The sequence below is a fragment of the Nycticebus coucang genome, chromosome 13, assembly GCF_027406575.1.
Source record: "Nycticebus coucang isolate mNycCou1 chromosome 13, mNycCou1.pri, whole genome shotgun sequence".
Lineage (NCBI taxonomy): Eukaryota > Metazoa > Chordata > Mammalia > Primates > Lorisidae > Nycticebus > Nycticebus coucang.
In genome coordinates this window covers 53,395,838-53,423,754 of record NC_069792.1, presented here as the reverse complement: position 1 = coordinate 53,423,754, position 27,917 = coordinate 53,395,838, and the positions used below count along the sequence as shown (strand labels likewise).

The window sequence follows — 27,917 nt, the reverse complement described above, 5'->3', positions numbered from 1 at the left end:
TTTACCTCTACAGCTTTCCTCCCAAGAAGCTCCCCATGCCTAGAAGGGTCTCCCACTTGGTTTAATGCTTTGCTGTCACCATCTTGAAATTCTTAACAATTGTTGAAAAAGGAATATCACATTTTCACTCCGCACTAGGCTGCTACAAATTACATATCTGGTCTGTATATGGGGCCTCTGTCGATCAGGGAAAGGCCCAGAGGCAGAAGCATGAAGCTGTGATGGACACAAATGTGATTCAGGACACTCCCGATACCTTGGACATGGGAGGGCTAAGGTGGTCTATGCACCAGAGTGGCTGGGAGGTAATTCATGCTCAAGGATATAAGAAGAAAAAGAGATCCTTGTGATCTAGAGTAGTAAAGAATAGCTTCATAGAGAGCATAGTTAACAAAACTAATAACTTTACACTTTTATAGTATTGAACAGGCTAAGCACTATTCTAAGTACTTCGCATATATTAGCTCATTTAATTACCTTGATTACACATGCGAAAACTGAAGCATGAAGATTGAGTATCTCAGCTAAAGTCACACAACTAGTAAGTTGCAAACACAGGCAGCTTAGCGTTAAAGGCCATGCTTTTAACACTGAAGAGGGCTTAAAGATTCAAATGATGATAGACAGTCCATTTGCATAAATCGTGTTGTGTAGCAACACATTTGATTCAATATCTCTGTTCACTGACATTATTTATAGAGATAAAGAATTTTGGAATTTTAGAATAATTTTATAGTGATGGCAATAGTTTTTATTTCTCTGAAGTCATTTATCATAGTCTATTACTTTCAGAGTTTGCTCCAACACTTTTTTTGTTAGAATATTAGAAAAAATGATTTGAATTCATCAATTTGTCTTGTTATGGTTATAGTTCCTGGTACACATGTTCATTAGGTATAGGGTAAATGAATGAAAGGACAAGAGGGCGATTACTTACAAGCTAATTACTAGAGCTAAATGAAAAGCATAACACAATGTGAGGGTTTACTGAGGGGAGAGTTCTCCAAACACTTTTAAAATATATCATTATTTCTTTGTCACATTCTTTTAGTGCCATGATATAAGGCTGCCTATTGCATGAAATTGAAACTACTGGTCCTACCTTGCTGATATCATCAAGTAGCTGGTTGCTGGCATTTTCCTTTTGGAGTATATTCATTAAATCTGTATGAAATTTCTTTGCATTTAGGAAAACAAGTGGGTTGTTTATTGAGATAAGTTTCACGTGCTGCAGTGTTTCCTTTTAGAGGAGGAAAAAAATAGACTTATAACTCTAAATTAAAGACAAGAGAAGCAAAAACTAAATCTCACAAATCCAAATACCACTCAATTGTGTAAGCAATCTTTTCATGAACGCTTTAATTATAAAAATTCATTTAGAGACCTTCAGATACTATCACACATCTTAGGGGGAATACATACTTCCTCTTTACTAAGAAACAATAGTTATGAGGTAAGATGCAGCTTTTCAGAAAGAGGTTCTTATGCCCACAGACTAGGTTCTCAGGAGGCAGTTGTCTATAATACCTAAACAATACCAGGAAGACCGAAGACCTACCCTCCATTCAATCTATCAATTGAAAATTAATTTACTTAACCATCAGTATTTTTTTTTTTTTTTTTTGCCGGATAGAGTGCCATGACATCACACAGCTCACAGCAACCTCTAACTCTTGGGCTTCCGCGATTTTCCTGCCTCAGCCTCCGGAGCAGCTGGGACTACAGGTGCCCGCCACAATGCCCGGCTATTTTTTGGTTGCAGTTTGGCCAGGGCTGGGTTTGAACCTGCCACCCTCGGCATATGGGGCCGGGGCCCTATTCCCTGAGCCACAGGCGCCGCCCCCAACCATCAGTATTTTTTAAAAGTGAAAATGTGTCCTGAAAGGTCAACTGTCAGTCATTTACCCCATAATGGCATAGCTTTCCTTCAGATAAATATAAATTTAGAAGTGACTGGTAGTCCTAATTGGAAGTCAGAGACACCGAGAGGCAGGGTCAGGAATATAACTTCACTTTGGGTAGGTCTAGGTTACTGGATTGCCAGGACATAGGTGAGAGATGCAGAAAAAGAGAAAAGTTTTCACAAAAAAGGTGTCTGCTTTGGCCATTTGCCCAGGTATTACTGGCAGCACTTGGAGGTCCACAACCAGGACCATCTTCTCTTTGACCTTTAAAGACAGGTATCTAACCTAGAAATGAGAGGGTGTCAAATTCTATGATGTGACAGCTCCTTACCCACTAAGGAAATCAATTCTTCAGGTTTTAGTGCTTCCAGAGAAGAGGAGATGTAGAGAATAGGACGCGCACAGGGAGAGGACAGAAAAATGAAAGAAAGGAAGAAAATATTAGGTATGTTAACTTGGGAAATTCATTTAATTTTTCAGTTTACTCATTTTTAAAATCAGTTAAGTGTTTACGTTAAATAATCTCAAAGTTTCGATAGCTCCAAAACTGATTAAACTCTAGAAAGTAATGTGATTTGCAACAAATAATTCAGAAAAAAAGGCTTAAGTTGACAAACTAACTTTTAGTTGAGTAAACCTCTTAGAAACCAAAAATAAAATATTACTCCTTAGAGATAATATGGAAAATACATATATTTGTTAAAGAGCAGAAGATTCAAATTATTCCAGATTAAAAAAATACTGTTGGTCAGGCACGGAGGCTCACGCCTATAATTCTGGCACTTTGGGAGATTAAGGCAAGAGGATCACTTGAGACCAAGAGTTTCAGACCAGCCTAAGAAAGATAGTGAGACCTCATCTCCACAAAAAATTTTTAAAAATTTAGCTGGGCATGGTGGCGTACGCCTGTAGTCCCAGCTACTCTGGATGCTGAGGCAGTTTGATCTCTTGAGCCCAAGAGTTTGAGGTTGTAGTGAGCTATGATCACACCACTGCACTCTACAGAGCAAGACCCTGTCTCAGAATAATAAGAATTCTCAGTGGATTTGAATCCACTGAGTGGGAAGGGATCTTCCAGACAGGACTGGGTGTTTCACGTGAAGCAGGGCTGGAAGAGGCATACACGAAAGAAAGAAATGGTGGATCATTTTGTTTAAGCGAAAAATTTCATTCAACAGTTTATATTATTTTAGTTTTTCCTCTTCTTTTTAATGAAAAACGCTAAGTAACCAGTGAGGTTTACTCTTTTAACAAAATTAGAATTTTCAAGTGCCATTCAGGGTAGGGATGAGACTGGAGCCGACCATGTTTTAAAGATATAGGGAAATTACTAGTATTGCCTCCAAAGCCCGTCGTCCACTTCCCCACATGTGTAGCCCAGAAAGAAGGTAGTGATCAAGCAGAATTTATTAACAAGTGACTTTTTAAGATGAAAAATAATTTGGCAAGCATGACACCCTGGGTGTCACAGAAGGGCTCGTGGTGCTACTCCCTGCTCCCTTCCTAATTGGAAATATCCTGACTCTGGGAGGACAGCTCCTTCTGTTCTGAAAGGAATCATGAGATACTAAAGCAGGTGCATGAGAAAAATAAAGGAAAAAGGTTAGCCAAACATTTCCGAAGCAAGTTAAAAGTGAGGGCAATTTTTTTTAATTGGCAAAATATTTAAAGTCAGCATTTCTTCCCTCACTTTAAACTGTTTTGGTCATCCCTTAGAACAAGAAACTAGAACTCAGACACAATCAATTGGCCATCCTTAGCACGGACAGGGCAAGATAATTTATACATGTTGTTTGCTTTTAGAAAGATGTCCACTGTTCATGAAACCAGCCTTATTGCCATTCCATAATGATTCCATTTAATTGTCCTCTGCTAACAGTACAGTCTCATTCACTGAGCTTCTTTCTTTTTTCAATAAAACAATACCATAAAACAACTTTGCTTCATTCTTTTTCAAATTCCTTATCTTCCTCCATCACTAGATTCAGAATAGACTATCAGTTTGGTTTGATTACTTTATGCGACTTAATAATGGAAAAGAGGTTTCCAAAAGCCTGAACTAACGTGGGCCATGATTCTACTGTGAACTGTGTAGCTCTGGGAACAATAATAGGATATTATCTGAATGGTAAATCCAAAAATATTTTCTTTGATTCTATTGATTTGTTGTGTGTATGCTGCCACAAGTGTGGTGGTCACATATATACTGTTGGTAGTTCATCCTAATTAAAAATAGAATTGTCATGTTTTCCACTGTCATAATTTATCTTATCTTTATAATACCTTAAAACTATTTCACCAATAAAAATTATTAATAATTTCACAAAGGAAAAAGGAAAATGAACTTACACTGTCTGTTTCTGTCTTCACTTTAAATTCCATTTCTTTCAGGTATTTTATATTTAGAGTCTTTGCTCTAAAATCAAGGCAGATAGAAAATAAAACAGGTCATTTTCTAATCACTGCATTAACACTGAAGAAACAAAAAGGATAATTCATTTTATCTTAACAATTAGAATGTCTCTGAACTGGTTTAGATTATATCACCTATTTGTTTCTAAGACATTGGTAAATCTACACATCTCTAGGATATTCAGGAATAGAGGATAACAGCAGAGGCATCTAAGTAGACTTTAATCAATGTAATTTTCTTCATTTGAGTGCCGAGAGCCCCATACCTCTAAGCTATAAGAGATGGATTGGTACAGAAAAGTTAGAAGAGAAGAAATCATAGTGTTTGCGATATTTGATAAAAATCTTGTTTTACAGCAGTGGTTCTCAACCTGTGGGTCGCGACCCCTTTTTAACAATGAAAATACATTGCGGCATTAGCAAGGTTGAGAACCACTGTTTTGGAGAAAAAGAAGGAAGGAGAGAATCAATGGCAAGATAGGACTAGATAATAATGAATCTGCCTTTATAGATTCTACTAAACAGACTCCGGAGATAAAAGTAAACATTTATCAGAACATATTGTGTCGCAAATAATTTCCAGGGAAGGATGAGAAGGAGCAGAAGCATTATCAAGTGAACACTAGGGAAGCAGAAAAGAGTTGGTCAAAATGGGTGAATGGTTTACATAATTAAAAGACAAAAGGGGTGACTGTGTTCTCCAATCAAGCTGTCTAAAAAAGTTACTTGTGTAGATAGATATAGGTATAAATTTAAATTTATCTGTCTTCTGAACAACAAAATTTTCTGAAGTTTTTTAATTTTCCAAATGATTACATTGCTACTGTTTTATATCCCATTGGACACTATATCTCTTCACTTAATTAAGAAATACCTCTCTCTAACGTAGCATATATGGCTAAGGGGGTTATTTAATGTTGATAAGAAATAATTAAATGAGAATTAAATTAAAAAGCTTTTACACAGCAAAAGAAATAACAGAGTGAATTAACAACCGACAGAATGGGAGAAAATACTTGCAAATTACACATCCAATAAAGGACTAGCATTCAGAATCTACAAAAAAGTCCAACAGATCAGCAAGAAGAGAAACAACCCCTATTTCTCTCTTAAGACTCTTATTGCTAAATACCATCTGGAGATAAAACATTTTCATATCTGCTTGTCTCTAATTCTCCAAAAGCAAGTAAAATACAAGATTGCAGTACAATAAGTTATAAAGAAACAAAAGAAACTGGCAACAGTATATACTCTACTGCTGTGTCAGAATAAACAGAGCATTTAAATGAGATCTTACCTTGGGAAGCGTCCTATCACTATCGCTACGGTACAGACAACTCCAAATAGCAGTCCCACATTGGCAGCAAAGCATATTGTAAATATATATGTACTGACCCATATCCCCTGAAAGAGAAACAGGAATGCTTATCTTTCTGTCATGATTGCTAAGTGCCTCACAATCTTATTTTACAACATTCCTGTGACCAAATCTCTCAGCAAGAATATATCATTTAAGACGTGGTAAATGGAAGCCAAGGATACAGAAACAAGCACTGGCTCCATCAGACTCTCAGCAGCAGGGGTGGGGAAAGGCTCATTCTTTTATTTCCAGACCCTGCCAACCCTCATTTCAATCCTCAACAAACACTATATTTAAGATCTGTAAATAGTTGGTTGAGGTGTATGGTTCAAAAGCATGGCATAATTTCCCACTGCTTTCTCATTTAATGTAATAATATTACAAGCAAGGGTTTGCTGTTTTCTGGTCATTCCCAACAACATTCTGTTTTCCAGGATGGCTGTAAAAATAACTAATGTAGTTTATTATTATATAAAGCTCTCAAAGCCTAATGTTAAAGTGACTAAATCAAACAACACTTTTAGATCAACCACTATGAAGAGCATTATAATTTTATTTGCAAGGAGCCATTCATTCGGAAAGCTAAAAAATCAGGACCAATTTAGTTCTTGGGAACATTTCAAAAGATTATGAGAAACGCTAACTCTCTTTTAGTTAGAATTCCAAAGTTATTGCAGTTTTGTTCATTACATAAAATTACAATTTGCAATAAGATATTATATTACGGTTGACATTTCTAAGCTTAAAGCTGCAAAAAAAGTGTTTAAAAGCAAAATAATTTTTTAAGCCACAAGGTTATATTTTCTAAGCTCAAAATCCTACATTTATCAAATAGTACTCTAACGCAATTTTTAAATTCTTTTTTTCTATCAAATAACCTGCATCCCTATGTCTATGAATACAATTCTAAATTGATTTCTTCCTATCCCAATAGCTTTAAGAGCACTTTAAAACATCTTCAAAGACATGATTCAATTCCACACACAAATGAAAAAGCCAGAAACTTCTCTATAATATGAAAATAGCATAAAATGTTGGGGAGTGGAGTTCGGCCTTTTGGTTGTTATTGTTTCAGGTTTATTGAGGGTACAAAGAATTAGTTTATACTGTTTACATTTGTTAAGTAAAGTCCCTCTTATAGTTGTGTCCCGCCCCCAAGAGGTGTGCCATACACTGTAAAGCTGGTCCGCTTAAGCGGAGCACCCCCATACCCTTCTCTCCTGCCCTGTCCCCACTCCCTCATTCCCCCCACCCCCCTTACATTGATCTGACTCTTTCTCCTATGTGTGTATGTATTAGATAGTCTACTGGCTTCAATCAGAATTGAGCACTTGAAACTTTTTTTTTTTTTTTAAGAATAAGCTTAAAGCAAATTTTTCTAAAGGGCTTTTTCTTTTTTTTCTTGAAACACTTTTCTTTTGTCTGTATTATTTACCTACATTGAGCTTGACTGATTCTTAATAATGGGCTATTCTGAAAAGCCGAGCCCCTGGAAGCAAATGGAAGGATTCTTTTTATAAATTTCTTTTCGATGTAGGAGAAACAAACATTTTGGAGTGATAGAGAAAATATATTTCAAATAATTCTCATACCTATAAATGTAATGCTAACATTTTACTTGTTATGAGATCATTCCCAGCCTGTCACCCATAAGTTAAGACAGTGAAATATTTTTCCTTTATTCAGATGAATAGTCATTTGAGCCTTTTATTTTTTAAACAGTATGTTTTTCCTTCCCTGCTACACTGTGCTTAATCATATACAAAACAAGGCTGCAAGGTTTTGATCATGACTTCAACTTCCCATGATGGCTCTGAGTCTTACTCATCACTATGTGCTGACTAAACCTGCCTAAGTATGCCAGAATAAGATCTTACCACAAGCTCTAGAAGTCTAAAGCACCTTGGCCAACCTCCATGATTCAATATGGTATAGGGTCCTAAGAAGCCTGTTCCTTATCACTTAAAAACCACAGATCCCGGAGGGTAGGATTAATGAGAGTAACCAAAACTTTTGGTACTATATGCTTCTATTTTTAAAGCATATTTACTCTGCCACAACATCATCTATTATAGTTGGGCTTTCATGACACTTAGATGTTTCTTGGGACTATAGTTATAGCTTTGAAAAAATATCAAATGGAAATTAATAACATAGATCAGCAAATAGTTCCACTAGTTAGAATAATCCCAGCAATATTCTGCAACAATTCCTGTTAAAGACCCAAATGCTGGTTGCCACAAGTATCAGGAATCAGTTAATTCTGACTCCCTTTCATTTCATTATGTGTTCCTATTTGCTCCTTTCCCTATTTCGCACTCAGAACTCCCAAATAAAAACTAACCCTAATGTTGACCTTAAGTAGGAAGGAGCAAATATTACCTCCTTTTGAAAAATGCATCAGCATAAAATACAGTTTAACAGCTACTGAATCACTAACACCCCGCTCCCCCCCCCCCCACACACACCTATATGTTATACTATCTGTTTTGGTGATAGATCCATATTATTAAATTTTTATAGATCTGTATTTATGTCCACTGTTTGGCTACACAAATGTCTGTGCAATATTCTTACTCCACATCCTATGCCCAGGTCATATCCCCAAAATCTATGGCTTTTCACTGTTGAATCCCTTATAAGCTAGAGATGCCCTTCCTCTCCATCTATAGAAAGCCATTGTCAAGCTAAATCCATGTCCCATTGAATTACCATGCATCTGCTTCATTCGTGTCAGTGTTTCCTACTCCAAGTTTTTAACCATCATCTCTAAGTAGAAGACGACCAGCTCTCGGCTCTTTAACAATTTTTCAAGCTATCAAACACCTTCAAACTCATCATGTCCAAATGCAAACTATGTAACTTGAGCCCCAAAATATACCTGTCCTTCAATGTTGTCCTTTAGTTACAACACTAATAGTCTTCAAAACACTACAATTAGATGCCGTGGAATCATATTTTACCCTTTCTCTTCTTTTACCTACTTCTCTAATCATTTCATAAGTTCTATCAATTATTAATCAAAAATAATTCAAACCATGTGCTCTTCTTAAAGTCATGAATGACCCTCTAGTACACACTTTGCTAAACTTTCTTAGACTATTTTGACAAGCTCCCACCTGTTTGATTTTTCATTGTAAACCATTTGCCAAACTGCAGCCACAATTAATTTTCTAAGTATAGATTTGGATATCAGATTTAGATAGCACATTAAAGTCCTTTTTACTCTACTGCCCCTACATTAAACTCCACAAAAAAATAGAAAAATGAATATATAGAGGAAAAACAGCTTCAATGGAACAAGAACATGGTTTAAAACCTCCCAGTTATAAAATGTGATATAGACCTTCTAAATACTATGAAACTGGAATGATGATCAATGAGGACACTAGATGCCAACAAACGTATTCCCAGGTTCAATCAGTCATAGAGTTCTTCTGTACAAATGCCAGAGTCTTGAAAATTCTATACAGTAATTTTCTGATTGGAGTTTCTAGTAGCAAGAGCTGCTAAGTTCTAAGGCCACGGATGAGTCATCAGAGAAGCAAGAAATATACCCATTTATTTGATGCCATACAACTGCATAAGTGAAACACTATCTGAATCACCATCTAGCTTCCTAATCAAAGTATACTGCTGGAGGTAAAGCAAGATAGAAAACAGAGAGAAGACAACGGTGTCAGACCCTGGAGGGCCTCGATGTCTAAGGCTTTGCTTTAAACTAGGGATGCCTCTTCTGACAGCATACCTGAATCAGAGCTGCAGGTGCTTCACCTCACTTTCTGTCTCCTTTCCTCCCTACATTATTTTTCAGCAAACAATTAGGTCCACTATAATATGCACTATAATCCTAAAAAAATTATCAAGGGACCTATTTATAGAAATAAGAAAAATAAGAAAATAATGAAATAGAGATAAAGGGTGGGTTTGGACATATAATAAGCAGTATAATCTCAGTGATGGAGGGCCCTTGAAAATAGGCATAGAGATTTATTTATTTTTTATTTATTTTTATTTTTTTGAGACAGAATTTCACTATGTCACCCTCGGTAGAGTGCTGTGACATCACAGCTCACAGCAACCTCAAACTCTTGGGCTTAGGTGATTCTCTTGCCTCAGCCTCCTGAGGTGCCTGCCACAAAACCCAGCTATTTTTTTGTTGTGGTTGTCACTGTTGTTTAGCTGGCCAGGGCCAGGCTCGAACCCACCACCTTCGGTGTATGTGGCCAGTGCCCTACTCACTGAGCTATGGGAGTCGAGCCAGATGTAGAGATTTAAAGAAGAAATACTCCATTTAAAAAGAAAAATGGAGAAGATAAAGCAAGCTTGAAGAATTTAGGAAAGAAAATGAGTGGAAATAAAAACATTACAGAAACAAAAGTCATATTTAAAGCAAAAAAGTAAAATAAGCATAAGAAAAACATATTCAGAGATATGTGAATGGTCCAAAGAAAACACACACAAAGAAAAATAAAATAATCATGAGAAACATATAGGTAAGAAGAAAGACAAAGCAAAATAACCAGATACATAATTAAGAACAAAGTAGAATATACAGATTAGAAAAAAATATTCAAATATACAGAGGTTGCCAAGGAAAGAAAAAAAACCCAATATATACTGAAAATACTCAATATAAACTGTTAACAAAATATGAATACAAGTCATGTTGATCACCCCTTGTAATTGCAGAGGTCAAACATGACCTGAGTATTATAATTTCAACGTATTTTGTTCCTTTCTTAAAATATACATTTTTTGGCACCCTTTGAATATAAGAAGAAAACATTTGTAAATAATTCTTAAATCTGAGATTGAAAGGGTATGACACACTCACAGAAATTTGAGAATGGGTGCTCAACCACAGAAATACTCTGATTATATTGCCAAACTTCCTGGGCAAGATGAAAAACTTCATTTATAACTCCATGAATGATATGGTCTTCCTCCAATGATGCTTCTAACTAGAAACTTAGAAGTCTTTGTAGACTGGTTACTTTATACTGTGAACTTTAACTACTTTATACGGTGAAATTCCTTTAGCATTTTTGTTTTTTTTCTGACAGGTCCAGTGGTGATCAATTTTTTCAGTGTATATTTTCTGCAAATGTCTTTGTCTCTCCTTCACCATTGAAAAATAGCTTTGCTAGGTATAATACTCTCAATTGGCCGGCCTTATTATTTTTTTTTCTTTCAGTTCCTTGAATATGTCATTCTCCTCTCTGCTGGCTGTAAGGTTTCTGCTACAAAGTCTATAGGCAGATATATGGTTACTGGTTACTTAACTAACCCAACTTCTCTAATATCTTTTCAATCTGTTGTTTTTTTGTTTTTTTTTCCTTTTGAACTTCATGGTCTCAGTCTTGGTCTAGGAGTGTTTGAGGTGGCTTCACTGCACTACATTGGAAGAAAAGTTGTCTTGGGTCACACATTAAATGTACAAACACTAACAAAAGCTGATGAGAGGGGGAAAAAAAAAAAGCATAGTTTTTGTAGTATCTGTCACAACAGATAAGCAAAAAAATCCTCACATAATGCTCCTGTGGCCACTGCCACCCAGCAGGCCTTCCTCATTTGTTTGCCTGTACCGCCAACACAGTGCGCCAACAGCTGTGTACTCCATCAGTTTGATCCATCTTCCTCAAACTAGTCAAGTAACCTTTCTAATCCCTCTTTCACCTTTCAGCAATGCTTTGCTGCCTTCAGAATTAAGTCTAGTCTCTGGAAGACCCAAGTGGACTTTGCCAATCCAACACATTCTTAACTTTTCCAACCTCAACAGTTACTCCTCCCATCCTCACACTGTATATTCTGCGCACACTGAACACTTGACTTATTGCTGTATCTTTGCATACATGGCTCTCTTTCCCTTCCTCAGATAGTCCATTCACTCTTCAGTTCTCAACTTAGAAATTCTTCAGTTCTCAACTTAGACTTCCCTGACACCTTCTTTCTCTTCCTTCAATATAACGCTGTCCCTCCTATGTTGTTAATGAGTCCCTTAGACATAACTTTATCACAGACTTATCAAGTAGCTCATAGAATACATTTGCATCTTCTCATTTCCTTGTTTCCATGAGCTATCGCACATGTATCACCTTTAAAAAGTCATGACTAATTTTAGCCTCTTGGCCCAACTACCAAATACTACTATTCCTTCAGGTCTCCGTTCATGTTTTAGCTCTGCTCTGAGAGTCTTTCATATTAAACAGTCCAAATTAAATGTTTCTGCCTCTATTATTCTCCAGAGCTAAGCTTGTACTTTTACTCCCAGGATATGTTGGGTCATGTCTTGCGTAATAAGTTAGTGTTCCTGTGTCTGCTTCCTGCAAAAATAGTAACTGTCAGGAGAGGATGGGTAGCTCTTTATCCATCTCTATGTTCCTTATGAAACCCAGCACGGTACTTTGGTGGAAGCTTAGTAATATTGAGTTTTATGAGGAAAATTATGAAAGTAAGCACCAGCATAAAAAATACTGCAAAGTCTTCCAGAGAAAAAAATCTGAAGAAGAGGAAATACATAGCTCATAACATTTCTGTAATGGAGCTGAACAGACGACACTGCTGAGATGCTTCACTCACATGAGGGAGGGAGGGAATCTGGATGCTCCTGCATAGAGGGATTATCAAGTGCATTAAATATTTACGTTAATAGAAAACCCCTTTTGTCATTGTTCAGTATGATTTGACCGATTCTCAGCAATGCTTCTTCAAATGTAACTCATTTAAAAAACAATTCATGAGACTTTGTATTTAGAACGAATGGTGTCAGCATTTGGAGGTTCATCCTGTATTCCTGTAGCACACATTCTGAGATCACTGCTTGTTTTTCATACATGAGATAAATTGTCATATTTCTATGAGTGTATACTTCCTTTATAATTATTGCTTCCAGAATTAAATCATAATATAAATTGAGTATCACAAATCTACTCAAATTAATTATCATTTCTTTATAAGTTCTCAAACACACATTTATCAAAATTTGGCAAAATTTAATTTCTGTGTCTTATCAAGACAATGTAAATTTTAATGCTTTTATTAAGGTTTTGAAAACAATAAATAGTATTTTGAAAAGTGTACCAGTCTCAAAAGGCTAAATCTATTTTCTGCAACTAAAAGTATTCAAGCTTATTTGATAATATACTTAAACCAAAGAGGAATATTTCAGTAAAAATTTCTACTTACCCAATCTATTTTGTCCACATTCCAATATTTTTTTAAATCTCGGAACTGTATTAGCATTCCCTTCAGTCCCACCACAATAATGCTTGCAAGAACACACTGAAATAAAAATAATTTGATGAGGAAACAAGATAAAAATTTTTATTTAAATTTGAAAAGACCAAGGTATTTTTATTTCTTTGTTTTTAAACTACTTAGCAGAGAAAAGCAATCACCAATTACAAGACTAAAATAGTATTCATTTTTGTTTAAAACTAACCTATTATTTTACTTTAGGAATATGATTTTAGGAATTCACAAGTTAAAACTTATATAATTCTTTAAAAAAAGAAAAGGAAGGAAAGGGAAAGAAGTGAATTATAAAGGTGAATACCATGAGCTGAATGCTATCTTAACTGTAATTATTCACTGCCATTTGTTGGAACTTTTTTTTGTTGCAAAAAGTTAAATCTTTATATCAGCTATTTCTTTATAATTTCATAATTAAATATCAATTGTCTGGTTTCACCTGAAGATATTTCTAACTCTCTTGAAAAGTGAACTGGATTGCTGGAAAATCCTCTCATGAATGATTTTTTCTCATTACACAAATGAAGAATTAGAACAACAAAGGATGGAGAATGGTTCTCTGAAGCCTGGAATCTTATTTGCGTCACTCTGCTGCCCCAGGCTTATGAAGGGCAAGCTGAACCTAATGTTCTGAGTCACTTTGTGTAAAGGATGTTTTAAGGGTGGGAAGATATATTTTTTTCCCTACTCCCTTGCCCCAGCACACATTTGAAGTTCCGGTAGAATTTTTCCAAAGTCTACTTCATATAATATGGTATGTACAGTCCCCTCCCCCAGATGAGACTGAATGAATCTAGTTCCACATGCCGTTTTCATATGAGAGCCAAAGAAGAAGACAGCCATGTTCTCCTGTCCTCCCTCATCGAGTGAGCTAGCTTTCCACCCCTCCTTCATTTAACGCTTACTTACATAACACAATTTTCAGATTTAGGGTTATTGAATTTACATTTCCAAGCAATTTTATATAGAGTGGTTCTCATGAAAAGTTAAGTTAAAAAGAAGATAGTGAAAAAGCACTACTGTACCATGGGCAGCCAGTAAAGCAAAGGTCCTATGGCATAGATGACTATAAGGACGAAAATGCAAGATGTTAGACAAGCCACCTGTAAAATACAAGACAGACAAAAAAAGAAAGCCTTGAACTTTTATATTATTCCAAAGTTATGGGGGTGGGGGAATAATTCTTAGTTCATCTTGATTAGAAGAAGCAAAATGTTGGCACATAACTGTTAAATTGCATAGACTGTCATTATCTATATTTTGCAGCTGAGGGAAGCCAAATGTGACAGCTGACAAACTGGTGCAATCAAATTAAGTCAGTGATGAGAGAAAAGCAATTCCACACAAAGAAATAGTACACCATCAACTTTTATCACACATCACAGTGATGGCTTTTTTGTTTAATAGCGAAAGTGGCATTTCAATTAAAAGTTCTTTAGCCTGTTGTTGTGCAGCTTGACTCCTCTGTTTCATAGGAGGTTGTTTGGGTAACAACTGAATCCGCAGCTTAGGATTTTTCTGTGCTGAGGATATATTTCTACCAAAGCATTTGCCCTCTTCTTTGGAGTTCTTTGTTAGTAAGGGATCTTGTTATGTAGTAGTTATAAGGGGACCTGGGAGCAGTCTCTGGAGTGGAACAGACTTAATTTTACTAATCCTGAAAAGTCATTAGTATCATGTTCTAACCAATGCAGCCTGCTGACAAAAGGCAATTCAAAACACCTGACTCCTACAGCTTTGTTCCACCTGGTAGAAAACCTAATTTCACATGAGCAAATGTTCACACCTTAATAAAAACCTTTAGCCACACTCTTATCCCAATATGAGAGAAGTATATATACTTGCCCAGGACCACAAAGATTCCTAGAACATCATTATGGAGATATCAAAGGGAATTTGGACCTATTAGAATGGCTTAAATTAAAAATAAATGTATAAACAAATAACCAATACCATGGGTTTGCGAGGACTCAGAACAACTGAAGTCCCCAGTCATCACTGGCAGGATTGTAATGATGCAGCCACTTTGAAAACGGTTTTGCAGTTTCTTATGAAGTTATGCATATACTTACCATATGACCCAGGGTTGCCTAAGGGAAATGAAAACATATGTCCATGTGAAACTCTCTATGCAAATATTTATAGAAGCTTTATTTGCAAACAACAACATCTATAAATAACTGAAATGTCCATCAACTGGTAAATTGATAAATTATGGCACATCCATAAAATAAAATACTACTCAGCAATAAAAAAGAACACAGATAAAATTCAAAACCATTAAGCTAATGAAAGAAGCTAGGCACAAAGGCTATATACTATAAAATCCTATATCTATGACATTCTGAAAAAAAAGGTAAATTATAGTATTCCAGAAACTGGATGTAGGGGAAGAGAATTGATCACAAAGGGGCATGAGAAAACTTTTTAGGGCGATAGAAATATTCTATACCTTGATTGTACTTGTGGTTATAAAACAATATACTTTTCCAAATAAAGTGAACTTTACATATTAAAAGGATAAATTTTACTATAGCTAAACTATCCTTCCAAAAATCTTATTTTTTAAAAACAAAATTGGGGACAGGATCTGCAGTAGATGATGCAGACACTAGACTCCAGACACAACCAAGGTCAAGTCCAGTGTTGCACTTGTCCTGATTCTGCTACTCTTAAAAGGTGTATGTGTGGGAAGAGGTAGAGTAGAGAGGGAATAACTATAATTACTTGGTTAAGGAAGTGGTCATTCAAATGGGCATAAGAACAGGACTTTCCTTGTTGGCAGAGGCTGAGGGGGTCTGTTCCCCCTCCCTTATTTTGTGGAACTCTTTCCACAAACACCCCGCATGAACAGGGAAAAATAATTCTTATGTGGGAAACAAATCATTAGAGAACTAATGGTTGCTTATCAAAGAAGTTAGAGCACACCAAATAGTCCGTACACTCCTGTATTTAGGAGGACCTGGTGAGAATTTTTTAAACCATACAATATTAATTCCTGTCATTTCACTAGAGTGCAAAGAACTGGGGGTCAGAGTGTAGATCACAGGATCCACCCAGAGAACCCAGGAAGTGACTCCTTAAAGCCAGGTTTTTATGGAAAGATGCCAATTGCTAATGTTTATTTCAAGACAAAAAGACAACAACATGACCCATTTTGTGAGACATTTCACTCACATGTTTACAACATACTGAAAGCCAAAACCCTGAGTATAAGGAGCTGAAATGAACTTTGGACAGCTGGAGTCTAAATTTCTTGGAAGGATTTGAGGCAGAGAGAGATAAAGCGACTTGCCCAAGGTCATAGAGTAGGGAGTTAGAAGGCAGGCAAGCAGGCAATCTGGAAGATGCACTGAATTCAGATCCATGAAATCCAAATATATTTTAAGGTTCCTAGATAAATTATAATGCACTAGAGCTGCTGTAGAAATTACAACCTGATTAAATAATTCTATCTAAAAGCAGTAAGCCACAACTATGTTTGGATTTTTCTCTAAATAATATTGAATTTCTCTTTTAATTACATGATTCTTTATACGTACATCAGCAACAATTCATTTATTGAACTACAACTTCAATCTTGTAATCAGAGTAAGAATTAACTGTATCTCATTTGAGTGAGACAAACTGTGGGTGAAAACAGCTATCTCTTTACCTTAGATGGTAAATAACATAGACCATACAAGCAAATGGCTTATGTTAGTTCCCTTCATGCCCTTGCCCGACATTATTGATGCCCCAGGTCGAAAGAGAAGTGAGTGCATCTGATTGCACAAGTGCATCTACTTGAACAAGAAAGCTTTGTCTGTCCTGCACAGTGTATGTATTCTCCAGTCATAGAAATTAAGAAAATAATAGTGTCTGCCTCAAAATTCTCAAAATACTGAAATTCATTCTTCCATAAATAAGAGGTCCAGTTGCTGAACTTTGTATCTGAAAAAAATCTTTGCGATCATGCAACTCAAGCTGTCATCCATAACTGTCAGCTCAGTGACTTCAAAAAGAGCTTACATTAAGGTCAGATAATCGCAGCACTACACAACAGACTTCCCTAACTCAGGTTTCCGTGATAACCCCCCTGGAGCTCTATTTTTAAGGACCTTCATATTTGTTACTTTCCACATGAGGTAATACTTTCTTCCATTTCTCTGATCCACCTATACACAATTTATAAAAGCAAGTTACAAATAGAACAAGAGATAAACTTGTTCCCTTTTTTATCTCAGAAAACAAACAAAACTTAAGTAGTTCCTTCTAAATAAGTTTCAGATTGGCTTAAGTTGTAGTTAGTAAGGAAAACTGTTCACACACTTATCTATAGGACAACAACTGTCTAGAATTTTGTTCTTCAGCTCTTTCTATGTCCTACTCAAGTGTCCAAACATAATTTTTTGTTTTAAAATCATAACTATTCATGTTTAAGAATTAATTCTGCCTAAAGATAACAAAAATCTATATTTTCTTCTCATTATATACTCACATATTACATATATTGTATATTACATGCAGTCTCCGAGTTACAAACATCTGACTGACATTTAACTCACACTTACGAACAGAGGTCATTACAGAAAGTCCCCAAGTTACAAATATCTGACTCTTGTACAACTCTCACTTACAAATGGGGGCTATTACAGGTAATAGGTAAATATACCTGTTACTCAACCTGTATGCTTAAGATTCAACTTAAAAACAAACCTATAGAAACATAGAGTTATCTAATCTATATATTTGGTTGCGATACTAATTGTCTCCATCCTAGATAGTTGTCAAAGAAGGCAAAGTAGGTCGTGAGCTCACTCCCCACACGGCTTTGTAGGAAGTAATGTAATGGTCAAGGAGCTGGGAAAGGGCAAAAAGAAAAAAAGAGCAGATTGGATAACCAAGACTAAGTTAAGAAGGCTGTGAAGCAAATTGAAGCAATGAGCCAGTTTTGAAAAAACAAAGGAATATAGTTTGGCGAATTAGAACCCAGGGACAATCTCAATGTTGCAGAAAAACACGCCAGCTGTTGTTTTCTGTTGTGGCTGAGCTGCCTCTGTCGCAGACGCTGCCTCCTATCCCTTGTGGTTATGCCTCCTGAACTCCCTGAGGAACACCGGCATCTTTCCTCTGCTAGAAGTGAAGAGAAGCGTGCAGGAGCAGAGCCAGGGGACACGGAGTTCCCCGCCATACTTAACATTCTCAGAGAGAGGAAGGAAGGAAGAAATACAACATTTACCAGTATTTGTGCTATTCATCTAAGCAGCGATATTTGCCTAAGCATGAGTGAGACTTCAGATAGATACACACGCTTCGGATGCCACCTATAAAGGGGATCACTGTGAAAAGGGTTTGTACATGCAGAGGATAGAAATGTGTCTGCCTCTGACCACAACACTTGGTATTAAATGACTGACATCTTTTGTCATTCCAATTCAAACATTTGATTTGATTTTCTAAAGCACTGAAAGGCATTATGGCCAACTCACTTGCTTATCAAATGGTCCTAAACTCACTGTCCAATACAGCCATGCGTAGCTCTTTGAGCACTTGAAATGTGGCTAGACCATATTTAGACATGCTGAAAATGTATATAAAAACACACTAGATCTAAAATGCTTAGAACAAGAAGAAAAGAATGCAATAATCTTGTGAATAATTTTTGGATTGCTAACTTTGAAATAACATTAGTGTATTTTGACTCTTAGGTAAATTAAAATATATTATTAAAATTAATCTACCAGTTTCTTCTACTTTTACAAAAATGTGGCTACCAGAAAACTTAAATTACCTGTGTAGATCATATTATGTTTCTTTTGAAAAATACTTTTGTAATGATCCTAAGCCTGGTTTTAAGTGGTATTGTCTATAAATATACTACAAATTTATATGTACTATATTGAGTGACAATGAAAACTGCTTGGTCTGACCAGTCCCTTCAAATGTCAGCAAAAACTGGTAGTTTCTTGTATAATTACTGGACATTTGTATTTCTCGCTTATTCTTTCTGTTGTGATTATTGAGTACCTGCTATATGCCAGGTCCTGAGCTAAACACTGCAGATGCAGTGAGTCAAAGCAACAGGGCCCCTGACCCCCCAGTAGCGTTAAGCCCAGGATAGAAGGCAGACGTCAATTATATAATCACACTAATGGACATTTTGTAAGGACTCTGGAGAAAAGGAACACAATTGACCCAGAATTGGCAGTGAGATAGAAAGGATAGGAGGGAGTGGCTTACATGGGAAAGGGAAGGCAGGTACTAAAATAAAAGGGACAGACCAGGAGGAATGAAGAAGGACCATGTGACTGGAGAGCTGAGAATGAGGGGGAGGGGGGGCAGGCCAAGAAGAGGCTTGTGGAGAGAGCACAGAAAAACCCTGTAGGCAACAGAAAGGTCTGAATCCTAAGACCTAAGCAAAGCCTTTTACCGGCCTCAAGCAAAAAATAACATGACCATATTTGCATTTTAAAAACATGATTTTCCACAGAAATACTATAGTACAGAAACACTGATTATCTTGAATTAAAGTCAGTTAGTAAAATGTAAGGTGGTTATCACTGGGCCTTTGATTGGCTGTCATTAGCCTAAAAGTTGGAGAGCTTTTATGGACTGCAGGTTAATTTACTAGGTATAAATCTAGTCCCTGAGAGAGAGACATTTAAGAGGTTGTTTTGTGAAATCATGTCACATAGAAAACTGCTTTCACAAATTGTCTATTTAAAATAAAATTTTAAGACGTGGCTTGCTCAGCACTTTCCTCAAATCCTGTCGGTTGTCAGTTATACCCACATAAACGTAACAGTTGCAGTGTTAAAGGTCTGAAATGACTACCTGGGAAAGCACCCTCAGTGCGGGTATGCACATTAAATCAGATATTCTGTCCTTGTGCAACTAAACAGGAATTGTTGAAAAACTTAGAGACCATCTCAATAAATACAGCAGCGTGAAAATACCCTGCTACCAAGCTTTGTGTCCCTAAACTAGTGTTTTGTTAGATTTCTTTCAATTCTTTTGAAGTCTGATGAATAGAAAGAATATCATGCGGGGGTGGGGGGGTGGGGGCGAACTTGTTGTATAAAAAGCTCTGTTGTTCTAATCATTCAGACGTGTGGAATCCAAAAAGAATAAGCACCCCTCTGACTCAACCCTATTAATCAAACAAATTTATGCCCAAGTCAAGTGAAAACAAAATTTCAGATTTAAAAATAAGTACAAGCTTTCTCAAAATATTCTGTGTTTTAGACATTTGATATTGAAAGTGACGAGGATTAATCAAATGGGTTCCTTTTTACTAAAATAGTGTTAAAAAGCAGTGAAATGCTTAAGGGAATGCCCAGTATAGAATACATTCAAGATAGAACACCTCAGCAATTCTTTTCCAACCTTTTTTGTTCATATGACAAATGAAGATGCTGAGTTACTCAAGATCCTACAACAAATCAGAAGACAAACTTGGATTAGGAAATTGTCTTACTGCACCCCAACCCAACTAGCACAATTTAGTACTGTTTAAAAAAAGGAGGGGTTTGAAAATATTTTGTTATTTGAAAAATACTCAATAATAATGAAACCGATAATTATTAGCATTTTAAAGAGCATTTATTTGGTGCTCAAGCATTGCGCTAACTCCTTTAATATTTAAAATATTTCTATTTTAACAGCCACATCCACTTAAATTAGAGAGGTTACGTTATTGAGTTACTGGTGCAAAGTCACCCACCCACAAATAGTGCAGCCAGGGGACAGTCAGGCTCTGAAACCCATACCGCTAGCACTCACTATGTTTATTGAACTTGAACATGAAGAGAGAAAGCTAATATATTCACTCTGGTTAGGATTGCACTCTGGCGAGAAACTAGGATAGAATCATAGAATTTTATTGATAGAAGAGTCCTCAGAGTAAGGGCTGATATTTAGGTATACTACATGTTAAACATTCCAATTTAGATCATACACACTTGAGAATAGTGTTTACAAAAATGTTTATGCCGATACCCATGATAAACCTACACTTGAAATCACCAGCTGTGTAAAAAGCAACCAAATTCCTTGTGTTGCCTAATAAGGTTAAATGAGAATTTCATTTCTTACCTGATGAGTTGGGGGCAATTATTTGTCAAACAATAACACATTCAGAATTTGTTGTTGCTTCCCCTCTGCTATCTGGTATGTTGCTATTAATTTTATTAGTTTTTATTGTATTTTAATATCTGTTGACCATTTTTCTCTTACCACTTGCCCCCAAAGTTAAGAACCATATACTTTTGAAAATTTATTTTGTTACAACTTAAAAAATTATTTAAAATAGAACACATTCTTCAATAAATGTTTGAATTACCACATACATTCTTTTAATAAATTCCCATTGAACTATTTTAAATATAATTTATTTTGATAACAGTTAACTGTTAATGTATGTTTCTATTATAACAATACACATGGGGCCAGGTGCCATGGCTCATGCCCATAATCCTGGCACTCTGCAAGGCTGAGGCAGGTGGGTTGCTTGAGCTCAGGAGTTCAAGATCAGACTGAGGAAGAGTGAGAACCCCATCTCTACTAAAAATAGAAAAATCACCCTGCCTTTGTGGCAGGTGCCTTTAATATAACATCTACTTAGTTTGAGGTGAGAGCTCACGACACTCTACCCAGGGCAACAGAGTAAGACTGCCCTCCCAAAAGAAAAGATATGCATGCATTTTCTTGTATGAAACAGTGGTTACGAGTACAAGATCCGGAATAAATCTATTTGGTTTCAAATCCCAGCTCTGCCATTTACTAGCTCTGTGACCTGGAAAAATTGCTTGACCCCTCTTTTCCTCATATTCTAGATTTTTTTTCATGTAGAAACTGAGGATAATAATTATACCTTCATAGGGTTGCCTAAAGCATTAAAAAAGTTCATTTAAATAACAAGTATGGCAATCAATCCCTGCCTCACAACTCAATATTTTCTCCATTGACACCACCATTGCCATCATAATCAACAGCAACACCTTCACTATCATTGCCATCTTAACAGTACCCAGCCTAATGTCTTGTATATTACAACCTCCCAATGCCCATCTAATGATTTGCATTCCTAAAAATATAATTGTTTCTTTAACCTAAACCGTGTGCAGACATCTTACTATACATTTAAACACTTCTATATCTATATATGCATGAATTTCAGTACATATACAGAATTTATTTTGCATATAATTTATTTTATTTAAAAGAAATGAAAATGAAAAACTGAATCAGAGATACCACTAGAGGGAGCTTGGGTTTCAAAGATTGCTAAAAATAAAGCTGCCATTCCTGCAGAAATGTTTAGTTTTCTCATTGAATCTTCAGCTTCTGAAACGGTCATTCATAGGGAAAAAAAGGTTAAGAAAGAATTCCTTGAAACTACTTGGAAAAATTTCAAGAAGTGAAAATATATTCAGGACTTTAAAGAGAACCTCAATCTTCCCACTCAAAGATCAGGACTGAAGGACCAGCGCTTCCTTTGTCCCTGCTGAGCAGTTCAGTTACCTGTGTTTTTGCTCCCGTGCTGTACAGTCCCGCGGTCCTTCCCATGGCAGCAGCACTTGGTATGCAGAAGAAAAATGAAGAAATCACATTGCTCAGGCCATGGGCCAAAAATTCCTGTAAGATTCATAATAAGAGAATATATGATTTCCAGTCACTTTTAGAGACCACAGGTACAATACGTCAAAATAATTAGGTGTGTTTTCAGTTTCTGGTCTCCCCACCAGTTGGGATTTCACAATTATAATAAAACAGCTGATACTCATTGAGTGCTTAAAATGAGCCAGAAACCCTTCTAAGCACTTTATTTATTTAATCCTCATCACCTTATGGGGAAGTACTATTTATTTATGCTCTCTGTTGTTAATTTCTCCTCCATCTTTTAGGCAACAAAAATCAGGGTTTTCTTCCCACCATTCCATCCAGGGCCTCCACAATGTTAAAGACAACAGTTCATTCTTATCTAACCTGACCTAATAGAGGCATTGACATAGTTGCTCACCTCTTTCTCTCTTTCAAGGCTCCTTCTCTTGGCTTCTAGGACTGCACACCACCTGGCCACCACTTCTCAATTTTTTTTTTTTTTTTTTTTGTGATTCCTTCTTACTTAACCAATTGCAAATATTGGGCCACTTCTCTATCTACTACCTTACTTACTCAAATACACATTAAACAACTACCACATTTGTGTCTCCAACTTACTCAGTTCTTCGGAACATCAGCTATATAGCCAACAAGCTACTCAGCATCTCCCTTTGCATAGCTAACAGGTGTCTCAAACCTACTAAACCTGGCTGTTACTCTCCTGAACCACAACCTGGTTCTCCCACATTTTCTCCATTTCAAGTTCTAATTGTTTAAGCCAAAAGCTTTAGAGTCATTATCCCCCACCCACTTTTCCCAGTTGGTGTCCACATCTAATACAGAGTCCATACACTTCTCATCTCCTCCACCACTCTGTCCTGGTCCAAGTCATCCAATCTCTCCTGGATTATTGCAAAAGCCTCCTAATAGTTTTCTTGCTTCTGCTGTTGGTAGTTAGCACAGACAAATATTCTTGCCTTCATAGGACTATGTTTCTGGTGAGGGAATGCTGACAATAAACAAGATAAATACAGCAAGTAAAGCAGAGGAGAGCATGAAGAAATCTGGAGTTTAAGATTTTAGATTACCAAAGAAGACCTCCCTGAGAAGGGAGTATTTGAATAAAGAAGCTGAGCAGATAGAATTCCCGAAAATGGGAACAGCAAGTGCAAATGTCCTGAGGCAGAAGCATGATAAACGGGTTCAAGGACGAGCAAAGTGGTATAGCCAGAACAAAGTATAAAAGGGAAATGAAACAGGGGAGGAAAAGGGACAGTGACCAGTAACCCCTGTAAGCCACCATACAGAGTTTTCAGGGAGTATGACAGGAAGCCACAGGGAGGTTTTGAGTGGAGGAAAGATATGGTCTGTTTTGTTTACCTCATTCCAGTGCCTGGAACATAGTAGAGTTCAATACATATCTGGGAAATGAATAAATCTACTTTCATACAGAAGGGGAAACTAGGGTACAGAGAGAATTCAGGCCAACCCAGCGTCAGTAAGATTTGTACACAGGCACTTTGGCATTCATATCCACTACACTGAAGCCTCCCTGCAGACCAGCCCACCTGGCAGGGCCACCGCAAGGCTTGAAACAAGACACTGGCAGAAATGCATTCAGAAATATGATCAGTATACTCTGTACTATTTGGTATTCTAAGAATAGACTGCCACATCTTTAGTCTTTTACTAAAGAGTAATACCAGTGCTATGTGTACTTTGACATCCACAATTTTTCAAAGTTATGGCCATGTGTGGTGGCTCGCATTTATCCCAGAATTTTTGTATAGGAGTGTCAGGGAGGTCAAGAGGGGAGGATTGCATTGGGTCAAGGGGAGATCAGGTTGAGCAACATAGTGAAACTGTCTCTATAAAAAATACACTAGTTCTCCAGGCTTGATGCTGGGCACCTGTAATTGCAGCTACTCAGGAGGCTGAGGCTGAGGCTTCCTGAGGCAGGAAGATTTCTTGGGCCCTGAGGTTTGAGATGGCAGTGAGCTCTCATGACATTACTGCATTCCAGCCTGGGCAACAGCCTAGCCCCTGCCAAAAAAAGTTATCATGTAATGATAAATAAATTTGGATTTTCTCCTAAAAATAAACTAAAAATAACATCAAGATTCCATCTTTCTTTAAAAAACACAAAGGTATTATAAGCCATAAAGGTCATATTTTCAGCGTCTTCCTTTGTATGGCTAACAGGTGCCTCAAACCTACTAAATTGGGGTGGGTCACTCTCCAGCACCACAACCTGATTCTCCCACATTTTCTTCATTTAAGCCAAAAGCTTTAGAGTTATTAAAACTTTCTATGAACAATTTAGAGATTTTCTTTTGTTTTATTCTACCCATTCTTGCTATGCATTTAAGAAAGTTTTATTTTTCATTGGTTCAGCATTTTCAGAATTTGGGCGTATACAGTACAATAATACAACAGGAGCAGCGAGGCGCAGGGGTATACTCCACCTGGTTGTCATCAACTGAATATTTAAATTTTTTGGCAGATCCTTGAGCAAGAGCCAGTGAGGCTGCATAGCCTACAAGTGCCACTCCAAAAGCTTCAGTGATAACTGCAGAGAGGACGTCCATCCGGGGAGGTCTAGGTGGAGGAATTCTGCACAAGGAAAGATCATCCTGAAGTCATCAACCTTCCTGTAATTTCTGTAACAACTTGCAATGAATCAACTGTGGCAATGACTCTCACATTTACATAGACTAAGTGAAATACCCTTGAGAAAACCAAGCATTCTTGCCTTTAGAAGCCCTTTGTTTTCGACATTATTTAGCAGAAAAGCAGAATTTCAAGGAACACCACAGGGACAGCTACAAGCAGCTAACTGGCATTTACGCCTAGGGAATTCAGATTACACCACAGAAACTCTGACTCGACAAAAATGTTCTGTATCAGAACAAAAGCAAATCTGGAGTATTCTTTCATTCGAACTTTTCCAAATGTTTACTTGGCTGGCGTAGAGACTGTATTTCCTCCCTTGAATACCACTACATTCCTGTGTGCAAACACTCGTTTACTGTGAGCTGGAATTCTTGAGCTAATCTCTAAATTCGCCAGTGTGATTATTAACATAATTATGTTTTTAGCTCAATCCTTCCCTGGTACATTTGACTATGCCTTATATACATGAAAAAAAATCTGTATAAAGGTTCCATCTACCACCCTCTGTTGCAAAGTAGAGGACCACACTTAGCTATTTCTCCATTTCAAAGAACTGTTTAAATTATTTCTGTCAAATAATAACCAGCCATGGTCTAATTGCTGAAAACCACTTGAGCCAAAGTAGTATTATTTATTTATCCCTGATGATTCTTTGGGAGACTTACCAAAAAAAGAAAAAAAACCCTTGAGCAAAAGTAGAAGAAAATGGGGTGAGAATTCATGTTGATTTAATCCCTAGTATATAAATAGAATGTTCTGTCCTTTCATAGGAGCATTTTCGTATAATTCTCGCAACAATCTGAAGCCCAACACCATTATAACCCACTGTATGGAGGAGGGAACATTTGGGAAAGGTTAGGTAACCACTTATCTGAAGTCCTAAGGGAAATGGCAGGGCCGGGATTCAATTTTAGTTCCACCTCTTGTCAAAGCCATCCTCTTTGTATAATTCCCTAAGAGGATGGGTCTAGAAAACTCTCAGAATGAAAAAGAATTAGAGGGGATGGATAAGAAACATGTACCTTTTTTACTCACTAAAGTTTATCCCCAAGATAAATTGATTCATATGATTAAAGGCCATAGATGTATACTATGCAAAATTGCTACTATTTCAAAGTGTAAAGAACTTTTATTTAGTGGAAATTGAGTGTGCTCCATTATTAATAATAGCAAATGACCTATTAATTAACAATAAACTGACTTTCAAAGGTGGAAAAGCAGATAATCCCCAAGAAAATTGAAGGTGATTCAGATAATCACTATTCATAGTTTAAATACAAAGGACTTTTAAAAATTCTTTTTTTAATCCCTAAGAACTTTTTAATTGCTCGCCCTTTTTAATGTAGTTAGGAACCAAAATGTGGGACTGGAAGATAAAATTTAAAGGACCTAACACTTGTAACTTTGCCTGAAATTTATAAATATTGGTGCATATACAGTCCATTAAAAGGAAATAACTCACAAGTAGCCTCCCTCTTCTCTAACATGTTTTCATTTTCTTTCAGCCTCTATTTGAACAACCTTTTGCCCTTTTACAGTGAACACCTTCTCTTTTGTTAAACTTCTTAATGTCCAAAGGCAAGTAGGGAGCAGTGTCTCCTCCACTTCCACCAGGTCTTGCCATCCAGGCCTAGGGCTCTGCTATTTCAGATGATGCTTGTTTATCTTTACTATGATTTAAGTGAAATGAAAATAGTCATAAGGGCGGCGCCTGTGGCTCAGTGAGTAGGATGCCGGCCCCATATACTGAGGGTGGTGGGTTCAAACCCAGCCCCGGCCAAACTGCAACAAAAAAATAGCCGGGTGTTGTGGCAGGCGCCTGTAGTCCCAGCTACTCGGGAGGCTGAGGCAAGAGAATTGCCTAAGCTCAAGAGTTGGAGGTTGCTGTGAGCTGTGATGTCACAGCACTCTACTGAGGGTGACAGAGTGAGACTCTATCTCTAAAAAAAAAAAAAAAGTCATAAGAATATGTGCTAGGCAAGGGAATAGGGCAAACTAAATCCCAGAGTTATAATTCTAATTTGCAAAATCAATGCCCTCCATTTTTTAAAATAATAGCTTTGCAAATATTTTCCAAATCTTTAATCTGCAGTAATGCTATATAAAACAATTATCAACTTCCTTGGTAATAGGTAAATAGTCTAGAAAGTTACTTTTTCTCCTTACGTGTAGCATTTGTTTATATCATTTTAATAGAAATTTATTAGAATTTCATACAGAGATGAAAAGAAATGAAATTCATACTACCCACCCAGCCCCAGTCTCTTTCTCCATAAAAAACAAAGAATATTTTTTAAAAAGACTACATTACCCTTTTGGAATATGACCAACTACTTCCAATCCATATGTATCTTCCATATTTGTGCAATAACAAGCAAATGACGCAGCAATAATCTGTGCGGGCCCATTTGAAAAAAGAAAAAATATTACTGGCACCTCAAAAACCTTCAAACCGTTTTTTAAAGTAAACATTTTTTGGTCCCATAATTGCCAAGGGTAATGCAGCATTTGCATAGATTTTTAAAAATAAATAAAACTTTAAAAATAAAAATGTTCCTCTGAGTTTGGGGAACATTTAATTTACAGTTCCAAAATTAGATGACATTCTGATAATACAGCTTTTCTAATATCCTTCCCTATAGCAACCCAATTGTGTACAAATTTTGAAGGCCAAGAGGCTGGCTCTCCCCATATGGCCCCTTTCTAGCAGAACTCAAAGGACTAGAAGA

At 36.7% G+C, this 27,917-nt stretch overlaps 1 protein-coding gene across 1 annotated transcript in view; it reads right to left on the bottom strand.

Moving 5' to 3' along the window:
• Positions 1-27,917, bottom strand: part of SLC26A7 (solute carrier family 26 member 7) — a 152,213-nt gene that overhangs the window by 26,256 nt on the left and 98,040 nt on the right. Inside the window, exons 6-13 of the mRNA XM_053558910.1 lie at positions 27,500-27,582; positions 24,981-25,128; positions 22,435-22,548; positions 13,956-14,033; positions 12,865-12,960; positions 5,614-5,720; positions 4,254-4,320; positions 1,103-1,240 (exon numbers count right to left, since the gene is read on the bottom strand). Coding sequence (XP_053414885.1) covers positions 1,103-1,240; positions 4,254-4,320; positions 5,614-5,720; positions 12,865-12,960; positions 13,956-14,033; positions 22,435-22,548; positions 24,981-25,128; positions 27,500-27,582 — 831 coding nt within the window. The remainder of the gene's footprint in view (positions 1-1,102; positions 1,241-4,253; positions 4,321-5,613; positions 5,721-12,864; positions 12,961-13,955; positions 14,034-22,434; positions 22,549-24,980; positions 25,129-27,499; positions 27,583-27,917) is intronic.